Source organism: Rana temporaria, chromosome 7 (assembly GCF_905171775.1).
Source record: "Rana temporaria chromosome 7, aRanTem1.1, whole genome shotgun sequence".
Classification (NCBI taxonomy): domain Eukaryota; kingdom Metazoa; phylum Chordata; class Amphibia; order Anura; family Ranidae; genus Rana; species Rana temporaria.
In genome coordinates, this window is record NC_053495.1 from 17443288 (window position 1) to 17455760 (window position 12473).

Sequence of the window (12473 nt, forward strand, 5' to 3'; positions counted from 1 at the left end):
CAGGAAAGCTTCCAGAGTCTTGTACAGCAGGCTTGTAGCGATGGGGTCCTGGGTTGATTACCCCCTTGATTTTCGGGGGGATCCCTATGGCTGCTCCGTTTCCCTCCTACAAATAACAGCCAAGTGATTATCTGACCGAACCGCCCTCACCAGCCTGTGTATTGGGATCTGTGGATGTGCGTGTCTGATTATCCCATAGCGTTCTCTCCTGGAAGACGCACAACACCAGAACATAGAGGGCCGTTTGTCCCATGGAAGATGACTCTCTTTATGCTCTCGGGGTTCAGAGGTCATAGATACAGACGAAAGGCGCGGGGTGACGGGCGATTAGCATATATCCAGATTCTCTGCGGTTTAAGTAGCCAAGCCAAGATATTATCTGTATGGGGCGCGACTCCTGACCCCCCCCCCCCCTCTCCCCTGAATGCACAAAGCCTGTGATGAATGGTTGGAATTATGACATCATGGGGCGAGGAATCCATACATACGATCCGCTCCGAGAACAAATTGAATAGTTATGTTTATTTTCTTCCTTTTAATAAACTGACCTGAATGGGAAGATCAATACATAATTTCATTGCGTTCTTTAATAGAATAGTAATTTTCTTGTGCTTGATTTGCTTCTTAAACAAAGAGCTGGCGAAAAAAAAAAAAAAAGAGAGAAAAAAACATTCGGAGGTGAGGATGGCGGCATTATAACAAATATCTAGTTTGCTGCTTCCTACTAACAAAAAGAGAAAAGAACGCTCAGCGCCTGACGGAATCATTCCTAATGCTGATAATTACTCAGCACTGTTCTAAAAAACAAAGTTAAAAGGTTAAAAACGTTATATTTAAAGTAAACCTTCCAGTATTTGCCTAGGAGCTTTAAAGCCCTCACTGACCTCTGCAGCTGCGGGCATTGTGGAGGAATTCATCCAAGTGTACAGCAGAAGCACTAAAATAGTCTCCTAATTCCAGAAGTTCCTCGGTTCCCCTTGCTCCCCTCTCACTGTGACTTTGAAACTCTGTACCCCCTGCCCCCCTCCGAACATTGACTTATCAGCCTAGCTTCCTCTGTTTCCCCCTCCAAGCAGTGACTCAGAAGCTCAGCACCCCCTGCCTCCCAGCAAAGACTCCACAGGTAGCAAACACACCCCCTGCCTCCCAGCAAAGACTCCACAGGTAGCAAACACACCCCCTGCCTCCCAGCAGTGACTCGGCAAGCAGCGCTCACTGCTCCTACCTCCCAGCAGCCCTCACTGCTCCTACCTTCCAGCAGTGACTCGGCAAGCAGCCCTCGCTGCTCCTACCTCCCAGCAGTGACTCGGCAAACAGCCCTCGCTGCTCCTACCTCCCAGCAGTGACTCAGCAAGCAGCCCTCGCTGCTCCTACCTCCCAGCAGTGACTCAGCAAGCAGCCCTCGCTGCTCCTACCTCCCAGCAGTGACTCGGCAAGCAGCCCTCGCTGCTCCTACCTCCCAGCAGTGACTCAGCAAGCAGCCCTCGCTGCTCCTACCTCCCAGCAGTGACTCAGCAAGCAGCCCTCGCTGCTCCTACCTCCCAGCAGTGACTCAGCAAGCAGCCCTCGCTGCTCCTACCTCCCAGCAGTGACTCAGCAAGCAGCCCTCACTGCTCCTACCTCCCAGCAGTGACTCAGCAAGCAGCCTTCACTGCTCCTACCTCCCAGCAGTGACTCGGCAAGCAGCGCTCACTGCTCCTACCTCCCAGCAGTGACTCAGCAAGCAGCCCTCACTGCTCCTACCTCCCAGCAGTGACTCAGCAAGCAGCCCTCGCTGCTCCTACCTCCCAGCAGTGACTCAGCAAGCAGCCCTCGCTGCTCCTACCTCCCAGCAGTGACTCAGCAAGCAGCCCTCACTGCTCCTACCTCCCAGCAGTAACTCAGCAAGCAGCCCTCACTGCTCCTACCTCCCAGCAGTGACTCGGCAAGCAGCCCTCACTGCTCCTACCTCCCAGCAGTGACTCAGCAAGCAGCGCTCACTGCTCCTACCTCCCAGCAGTGACTCAGCAACCCCTCCCTCACAGCAATAATGCAACCTAGCTCTCTGCTCCCCTCTCCCAGCAGTGACTCATCCACTCCTCCCATCTCCCAACATTGACTCGGCACCCCCTGCATCCCTTTTTCAACAGTAACTCATCAGCTTAGGGTCCTCTGCTCTCCCCACCCCCCAGGAAGCTCAGCATGCCCTGCTCTCACCTCCAAGCTGTCATTAACCAGCTCAGCACCCCCTTCTGCTCCCTCCCTGCAGTGACTTGGCACCTTATTTTACCCTTCTCCCCCTACCGGCAGTGACTCGGCACCCCCTGCCTCCCAGCAGTGGCTTTCCAGCCTTCTTATCTATTATGTAAATGCAGGTTCCCTTTAAGAGCACCAGCAGGACTTTATAAAGCCTCTTCCCGCCATGCCTCTGCATCGAGGTCGTCTGCGCGGTGAGGTGGTCCATTACCTGGTAGACAAATGAATATGGTCTTGCATTATCCAGCTAATAGCTTATTATTGTTAGCAGTCACACACACTAATTGACACGGAGGATCTTTTATTAAGTAGCGTTATTTACAAATCGCACTTAGCGGCTTGTTACGGGAAAACCTGGAGGTTGTGAGAGCTCTTGAGGCGGTGATCTCTTCACGTCCCGCGTCTCCTTGGATCCATATTAGAATTGGCGAGTCGCTCCCGCCGAGCGGTCAGATATTGAGATGGAACGCGCCGGGAGTTTTTTCCATGCCCCAAGATTTGTAAAGGGAAGCCACATATTTTGTAAAACCCTCCAATGCTGGACGCCTGGCTGTCATACTAATCCACTGGCTTCAGTATTCTCCAAGACCAGCATGAAGGATATCCGGAAGGATGAATTACTTACCTGTGTGCTTCCTCCAGGGTGGTAACTTCAATATATTGGGAGAGGATCCTTATGGAAGCGAGCGAAAAGCATTTGTAAGAAGGGTCAGCGATGGCAACTTTCATGTTTCTCTAATGGCCGGGATCATTTATAGTGTTACTAAACACAGAGCCTGCATTCCCTATATTGCAAATGCAATTATTTTAGTAAATATAAACTGCTAAATACCCTTTCTCATCAGCAGTATATAGCAGTTTTGTGACTTCTATTAGTGTCTGGTTAAAGCTTGTAGGAGGAGTTTTCATTCTCCCCTGACTGTCCTATGAGGCTGCAGGACCCCCGACCCTTTGGACAATGCTGATTGGCCCTGTGCTGATCACACGCACCCTTTCAAGGGAAAAGAAAAAAACCTCTCTAGCAATACACACCAAACTGAGTATGTGCAGAGTGCCCCCAATGCTGTGTTCTATCAGCAGATAGATTGGGGGAGGGGGGCAGTGGAAGAAGGGGAGGATCGGAGAAGACAGAATCAGCCTTTTACACAATACAGCAGATTAACCCCTTAGGTTGCACAGTGAGTAGAACAAGCATGCTTTACTGCATATACACACTGATTTTACTGTTGTGGGTTTAGTAGCACCTTAAGTAACTTCCCCTCCCACTACAGAGCTACCAGTATCCATTCCCATGTTTAGGACTCTGCACCTTTCATTCTGATTGTACAATCTTCAATACAATGCAGCTGACAGGCCATTGTAGCGTACTGAAAGAAAATACGTTGTAGCGCACCGTATTGTTTTTTTCAGTTTTACCCAGAATTGGGGAGATTTTTCCTTATTTCCTGTGGGGTCCCCAAGACAGGAAGCAAAGAAAAATCACTCACGGGGGCACAGGCAGTAATAAAACATGCAATATTAAATCAGCCCCATGTTGCTGATGTCAGTATTTTTATAAAACTTTATTGTTCTCGGCCAACACACTGAAACCACCCCCACTTTGACATGTTTCACCACTACTATGGGGTCCACCTATTCAAATGTGAAATGCATCAGAGTGGGGTCAGTCCTTTGCGGTGCTCTACTGTGCATGTCCAAAACATTTAAGGTTTATAAAAAATGAGATATATATAGGGGTGTATATATATACACACACACACACACACACACACACACACATATATATATATCACTTATAGAGAGAATATCTATCTATCTATCTATCTATCTATCTATCTATCTATCTATCTATATATATATATCTATATATTCTCTCTATAAGTGATATATATATATGTGTGTGTGTGTGTGTGTGTGTGTGTGTGTGTGTGTGTGTGTATATATACACCCCTCACATTTTTGTGAACAATTTATTATATCTTTTAATGTGACAACACTGAAGAAATGACACTTTGCTACAATGGTCGGCCATGTGTGTACCAGGGTGTACACATACCAAGTTACAGTAAAAATTAGCACTTTGTGGCATTCGCATGGCAGTGTAGGATTGATTTTTGAAGAATTTGCATAGCTCCAGTGAAAATGAAAGTACATTTTTTTTATAAACACAAATGTAAGTAGGTTGTATCCTGTGCAGTTTGAATGTAGATCATTGGCCTCAAATGGAAAATGCTGTATTTGGCCACTAGATGGAGTAGACTAAACGTAGTATAGGAAATGCATATGATACTTGGTTCCATCTAGTGGCCAAATGCAGTATTTTCTGTTTTTAAATTTAGAATCTGCATCCAAACAGCACAGAATAAAGCCTTTTCGCACAGGACGAATGTACTGGACTTTCACTGGGCAAATGCCAATACAAATTCTTTATAAATCCACCCCTAGGTGTTGAAGCCAGTTGGGTTTGTAGTTTTTGCATAATGAAGCCTGGAGTTATGCTGTGTGGTCGGTTTATGTCCTCCTAAGAGAGCCTATCCTGTCTTTTTCAGCGTGCGTCCACAGAATACCAGCGCGCTCCACGAGAGCCCAAAATGCATCGTCTTATTAACTCTCCATTTACTTTGCCTAATAGCTACAACGTTTTCACTAAACGCGCGCATTTACCAAATGTCAGGGCCGTTCATTCAAGGAGTCTCCAGAGTAAATAAAATTATATCCGCTTCTATTAAAATGACTAATGACATCTACATATTCAAATAGTGGAAGAGACGCGCCGAGCGGAGGAAAAGGGAAAAAAAAATGACATTTAGAGGGAGAACGTCGCGTTTTGTTTCAGCGAGTTCTTCTTGCTGTCAACTTGTTATCAACTTCACCTGAATCTGATTCATTGTGGTCATCCATTGGGGGGGGACATAAGAAGTGGGTTATGCTGCCACCTACAGGATTGGACACTAGTCAGTCCAGGATAACCCCTCCTGCTCCCAGCATTCCTCTGTTTTTTGCCAAGAGGATGGACTTCTTTTCTGAAACTCCTCCTATTAAAATAATTTTTTTGCTAGCATTTTTTTTTGCTTTTTAAGCTTTTTGGGGGGTCCCTCCCAGGTGCAGTAAAGCATCAGATAAAAAGCACTACAACTAAATCCCTAAGGTCTAAGGCAGGGGTGTCCAAACTTTTTTCAAAGAGGGCCAGATTTGATGAAGTGAACATGCGTGAGGGCCGACCATTTTGCTGACATTCTTTGAACCATTAAAATTCGGTGTAAGTGTGTTTGCCCGAGCAACTAATACACGGCCCAACAAGAATTCTCCTGCCTTTGTGGGGGTGTGTGGTGAAGAGATGAGCTTGGGCGTGTTATTTGGATATACCGTATTGATCGACGTATAACACGCACCTTCACTTTAGGAGGGAAGTTTCAGAAAAAAAAATGTAAATATAGAACTGTGAAGCAAAATAAGGGTCATTGCCCATCAATGCAGCCCAATCAGTGCCCATCTGTAGGCTTGCCATTGCCTTGAATGTAGCCTCGCCATTGCCTTGAATGTAGCCTCGCCATTGCCTTGAATGTAGCCTCGCCATTGCCTTGAATGTAGCCTCGCCATTGCCTTGAATGTAGCCTCGCCATTGCCTTGAATGTAGCCTCGCCATTGCCTTGAATGTAGCCTCGCCATTGCCTTGAATGTAGCCTCGCCATTGCCTTGAATGTGGCCTCGCCATTGCCTTGAATGCGGCCTCGCCATTGCCTTGAATGCGGCCTCGCCATTGCCTTGAATGCGGCCTCGCCATTGCCTTGAATGTAGCCTCGCCATTGCCTTGAATGTAGCCTCGCCATTGCCTTGAATGCAGCCTCGCCATTGCCTTGAATGCAGCCTCGCCATTGCCTTGAATGCAGCCTCGCCATTGCCTTGAATGTAGCCTTGCCATTGCCTTGAATGTAGCCTTGCCATTGTCTTGAATGCGGCCTCGCCATTGCCTTGAATGCGGCCTCGTCATTGCCTTGAATGCGGCCTCGCCATTGCCTTGAATGCGGCCTCGCCATTGCCTTGAATGCGGCCTCGCCATTGCCATGAATGTGGCCTCGCCATTGCCATGAATGTGGCCTCGCCATTGCCATGAATGTGGCCTCGCCATTGCCATGAATGTGGCCTCGCCATTGCCATGAATGTGGCCTCGTTATTGCCATGAATGTGGCCTCGCCATTGCCATGAATGTGGCCTCGCCATTGCCATGAATGTGGCCTCGCCATTGCCATGAATGTGGCCTCGCCATTGCCATGAATGTGGCCTCGCCATTGCCATGAATGTGGCCTCGCCATTGCCATGAATGTGGCCTCGCCATTGCCATGAATGTGGCCTCGCCATTGCCATGAATGTGGCCTCGCCATTGCCATGAATGCGGCCTCGCCATTGCCATGAATGCGGCCTCTTCATTGCCATGAATGCAGCCTGATTGATGCCCATCTGCAGCCTCGGAGGGGAGGGGGGCGGGACGAGCGCCAACAGATTACATACAGGAGAATCTCCTGTTTACACAGCAGCCTCCTATGATAGACAGAGGAGTCATCCAATGGCAGCCCAGGAGACAAGACTTCCTATTACAGATGCCGCCGGGTAAACAGGAGATTCTCCTGTATGTAATTTGACAGCACTCGTTCCCCGCCCCTCCCTGTCCCCTCGGAGACGGCACCGATAAATACAGTATATATCCAAATTACCAGGGGGGGCACAAACTGGAACAGGGGCCGCAATTGGCCCCCGGGCCGGACTTTGGACGAGGCTGGTCTAAGAGTTCCGTTCTCAGCCATAGTCCTCAATTATCCCCTACAGGTCATGTTTTTGGAACTTCCCTTAGATAAAATAGCTTTTATCAAAACTGTCATTGATATTGATGCAAAGTAAAGGAAAACCTGAAAACATGGCTCGTTGGGGGTACTTGAGGACTGAGGTTGGGAACCGCTGCTGTACAGGACAAGAGCCTGTCCACCTTCACCTCCTCTGCTTCTGCTCCCCCCCCCCTATTGTGTTCTTCAGCCATTGGGCAGCTTCTGATTATGCGACTGCGCACAGGAGGCGCGTCGTTCTCAGTGCCAATCCTGGCATCTTACATATATAGGAGCCGGCACAAGCACTGTACAGTTCACACAGAAACTAAAACCGATCGCAAGAAGCCACAGTTTTCAGCAGAGCAGACTGTCTTTGCAGAGTGTCGGTGACAGGTGCTCTTTACACAGCAGATTGACACTTCATGTCTCTCGCCGTATCTGGGCTGTTGTTGCGTTGCGCATCAGAAGCAGCGCATACTGGAATTCCTATCACATAGCGGCTGGCGCCTGAAGCATTGCAATAAGATAAGCTGCCCAGGTTTCCATAGAGGTGAATGACTGGCATTTTAATTGGATTTTTCCCACTTCATTGGCCAGTATCCGTACAAGAAGATCAATTCTACCCAAATTGCCATCGAGCGGAACATCTACTCTGCATCCGAACTTCCCACTGGGATAAACAGCCGAAACTTCAGCTACATTCGCTACTTTCTTCTTTGTTTCTGTTTTTTTGGGATGCTCTGGAAATCAAATTTGGTACATTAAAGATGGTGGAGGACTCTAGTACCGGATTGGATGTGCACTCAACTTTTTCTTCTGGATTTGGCTCGTAAATAAGGTTTTGCTTCCTTGTTGGGCAACTTATGAAGCCAAAAGTTGCCCCCCTGAGGTGGAAAGAATTCGGGGAGGGTGGGCTGCCCAACTCATGAGCATATGGCTGATGTTTAATACTGCCCCCCCCCCCCCCCCCCCCCAACGGTACAGTAGCAACAAATTAAACATGATTGGTTAAAGAAAACTTCCTTTTATCACCAGAGTATGAACAAAGCGCACACCTTTTATAGTCAATAACGATGTCTGTCATTTAATGTATCCTATCTATCTATAAATATATTTTGATCTACCTGACCATGGCTTGGTATCAAGAGATCCCTAAATTTTCCACTTATTGCCATATTCAAGGCTTTGGATATCCTTTTTTTTTTTATCCTTTTCCAGCTTTTTAAAGTTTCATTACCTTGTTACGCAGGTCTTTTGACTGTTCTTTTCTGCTCCTCATGACTTAGTGTCTAGCCTACTTAGTGCATCCATGTGAGAGCTAACAAACTCATTCACTATTTATACACAGACACTAATTGTGATTTAAAAAGTTACAAATGTGGGAAATGAACCTTTTAATTGCCATTTTAACCTGTGTGTGCCACCTTCTGTGTCTGTACCAACGCCAAACATTCCAGGGTATGTAAACTTTTGATCAGGTCCATTTGGGTGATTTAAAAAGGATCGAAAAAAACATGTGATAATAAATGGCTTCATGTGATCGCTATCCTTAAAGCGGGAGTTCACCCAATTATATATTTTTTTATATTTTCCCCTTAGATGGATGCTCGTTCGGTCTAGGGGAATCGGCTATTTGTATTAAAATATGAGCTGTACTTACCCGTTTACGAGATGCATCTTCTCCGTCGCTTCCGGGTATGGGTCTTCGGGAGCGGGCGTTCCTTCTTGATTGACAGTCTTCCGAGAGGCTTCCGACGGTCGCATCCATCGCGTCACTCGTAGCCGAAAGAAGCCGAACGTCGGTGCGGCTCTATACTGCGCCTGCGCACCGACGTTCAGCTTCTTTCGGCTACTCGTGACGCGATGGGTGCGACCGTCGGAAGCCTCTCGGAAGACTGTCAATCAAAATAGGAACGCCCAGTCCCGCAGCCCATACCCGGAAGCGGCGGAGAAGATGCATCTCGTAAACGGTAAGTACGGCTCATATTTTAAAAAAACTAGCCGATTCCCCTAGACAAAACGAGCATCCATCTAGGGGGAAATAGTGTCATGTGCGGGTGAACCTCCGCTTTAAATTGGAGGTCCACCCTAAAAAATACTCCACACAGTAATGCAAGGCTTTCTTCCTGGTGTGGAGAAAGCCTCTTGAGGGGGCGAGCAGGAAAGTCAGGACACTCTCTACTTTGCAGATAAAGGAGCTGTGTGTTAGTGGGCGTCCTGACTCTCCTGCTCGCCCCCTCAAGAGGCTTTCTCCACACCAGGGAGAAAGCCTCACTTTACTGTGTGGAGTTACAGACAGAAGAACAGGAAGTGAGGATTTCTCAGAAGAAATAAGGACATTTAAAAGCAAAATGGAAGGATGAGGTAAGTGAAGGAGGACTGCACTAAGGTAACGGAAGCTATTTACGGAAAAAAATAAATTCCTTTACAACCCCTTTAATGTTTGCTGCAGTCATTATAGACTCTTAGGATGTTTTAATACTCTTGTTGAAATTTCATTGCATTCTTTCATCTCTCATGGTGTTCTTCTATCTCCTGCAGATGCCTGTCCTGTGTGAACGGATCGTACCCCTGCCACTGGTGCAAGTACCGGCACGTGTGTACCCACAATGCAGCGGACTGCTCCTTCCTGGAGGGCCGGGTGAAGATGTCAGAGGTAGGAATGTGAGATACAATGTAACATGCCTTCCATGTTGTGTTCTCAGTGTCCTGGATGAGATGTGATGTTTGTTTTGGCAGAGGGAGAGTCATTCTGTTGTACATCTTTTTTTTTTTTTTCCCGCCTCTGATTCACATGTCTATGTCACGTCTCCCTCTCCCGCCTGGACGCTACGGGTTTTAGCAATTCCTAAAGCGCCGTGTTTATTCCCGTCGCCATAGAGGCTGAAAAAATAGAGGTGTGTCACCAGAGAGGCCCCAAATGTTTTAATAGTTGGGCTGCAATTATTATTGGAGAAAAAATGGACCACATTAAAAAAACACAAAGTGGTGTTGGGACCACCAGAAAATTTCAAATATTGGAGAGAAAATAAAAATTGCATTGACCTTTTCCAGGTGAACGTTTTTATAATAACCCAAGTTGGGCGCTCTCTGGAAATACACTGTAGCTGATTAATTTTTGAAACGTATTAATGGAGTATAGCTGAGCCGCTTAGCAATTCATACAGGCTTTGCTGTTCGTTGCCCCCCCATTCCTTGTGTTGATCTGGGAACCCCCTGCTTGTCATGCAGGAGGAGGATTCCAAGACGCTCCCCCCTACTGCTGTCTCTTTGCTGTTGCTCCCATATGGCAAGCATCACATAGCTACATTCATGTTAAAACCCCAATTCCATCAATTATATATCGTATATCAGGGGTCTCCAGACTGCGGCCCGAGGGCCAGATATGGCCCTTTGCTAGCCTTTATCCGGCCCTTGGGGCCCTATTCCTCCCACTGACATGAGGCACTTTTCCTCCCATTGACACCAACAATGGGGCGACTATATTACCCACTGATACCAATGATGGGATACTATTCCTCCTACTAATAGGGGGAATACTCCTCTTCCTATTGACCACCAACCCTGAGGCCATATTTGTTCTCACTGATGCCGGGCCCGTGACATTTTCTTCCCTTGCTGGCCCCAATCCGGCCCTCCTAAAGTCTGAAGGGCAATAAAGTGGCCCTTTGTTTGAAAAGTTTGGAGACCCCTGCCGTATATACTCGAGTATAAGCCAAGTTTTTCAGCACATTTTTTTTGTGCTGAAAATGCCCCCCTCGGCTTATACTCGAGTCACCTTTTTGAGCCTGATCTCCCGGACTTTGGGGACCCGGCACCGGCCGGCTGTAGGTCCCTTGGACCCCAAACTTGGCACACATATAGCCCCACCCCTCTACAAGTGTGCAAAGTTTGTTGTCTGGGGGACCTACGGGCACCCCTTCCATAGATTCCCATGTTAAACGTCAGTCTAGGCACGGGCACAGTGAGGTACGGGCACAGTGAGGTACGGGCACAGTGAGGCAAAGTGAGGCATGCAGATAGACACCCTAGGCTTATACTCGAGTTAATACATTTTCCCATTTTTTGTGGTAAAATTAGGTGCCCGGCTTATATTCGGGTCGGCTTATACTCGAGTGTGTGTGTGTGTGTGTGTATATATATATATATATATATATATATATAATTTTGGCCCAAGTTTGATCAATGTAACATGTAATAATATACATACCTGGAACTCTTCTATAAGGCGAGTACGAAAGAATCGCCTTATAGAATCCTTAGATTTGTGTCTTGGGGACCTACGGCTGGGGAGCACCTATTATTTTTTTTTTTTTTTTTTAAACCTGGGCACCCCTTCCATAGACTCCCATGTTAAACGTCAGTCTAGTCATGGGCACAGTGAGGCATGGGCACTTTGGAAATCCACTGTAGCTAATTTATTTTTTCCATTCATAACAAAGAATTTCCATCGACTGTGTAGCTTCTCTCCATTCCCGGTCCGCTCCAGGTGCATTCCTCCAGCGCGTGCAATGCATTGGGGAATTTCAGCTCCGTTGTGTCTATTATGATGATAAAATATGAAGACGCGGCTTATGTAGGTTTTTAAGCCACTGGGTTACAATCCTTCAAAGATAACCCCCATCCGTCACCCCCTCCTCCTCCTCCTGTGGAAGTCTGCCATATATAGGTCAGCCGTGTCCCGGGGTTATTGTTTGGATATATGGTGACTGACAGTTCTGGGAAAGGGAAGGTTATTTAGGGGAACACATCTGTCCTTGCCTGCACCACATATCCTTAACCTTCTCCGGCTCCGAAATGGACTGGAGGTGCCACGCCGCCCCCTGGCACTGGAAGGATTAAGCTCTTCCTCTTGGCTATGTGCTGCTTCTCCCAGAATCCTCCACACGCCGGCTAAGCATCAATGATTATAGGCGCCAGCCGTGCATAAAGAAGAATTCCGGCAGGGAGAAAATTTAGCGGAAAAATTATACGGTTTTGTTTTCCATAAAGCTTTGTTTGCTGATACAGGTTAAAAGCTTTTTTTTTTTTTCATATTTTCCACACAGTGCACTTCAATTGATGAACAGATTTTCACTGTATGAAAATAATAGGGAGTTCTGCGTATTGTCTGGAGTATTCATTTTATACACTTAAAGCTACACGCCATTCATACTTTTTTGTTGGGTTTTTTGAAACGTATAAAAGGAGTATAGCTGAGCTGCTCCGTAATTCATACATTAGCTGATGCCCCCCCCCCCCCATTACTTGTGTTGATCTGGGAACCCCCTGCTTGTCATGCAAGAGTAGGACTCCCCCCCTACTGCTGGCTCTTTGTTGTTGCTCACATATGGCAAGCATCACATGGCTACATACCCAATTCCATCAATTATATACACATACATACCCTTGCAGTGCGGGGGTGGAGAGGAGGGTTGG

At 47.2% G+C, this 12473-nt stretch overlaps 1 protein-coding gene across 3 annotated transcripts in view; it reads left to right on the forward strand.

Moving 5' to 3' along the window:
- Positions 1–12473, forward strand: part of PLXNA1 (plexin A1) — a 460603-nt gene that overhangs the window by 289746 nt on the left and 158384 nt on the right. For all 3 annotated transcript variants that reach the window (XM_040358985.1, XM_040358987.1, XM_040358986.1), the window contains exon 9: positions 9597–9711. In XM_040358985.1, the coding sequence (XP_040214919.1) occupies positions 9597–9711 (115 nt within the window). The remainder of the gene's footprint in view (positions 1–9596; positions 9712–12473) is intronic.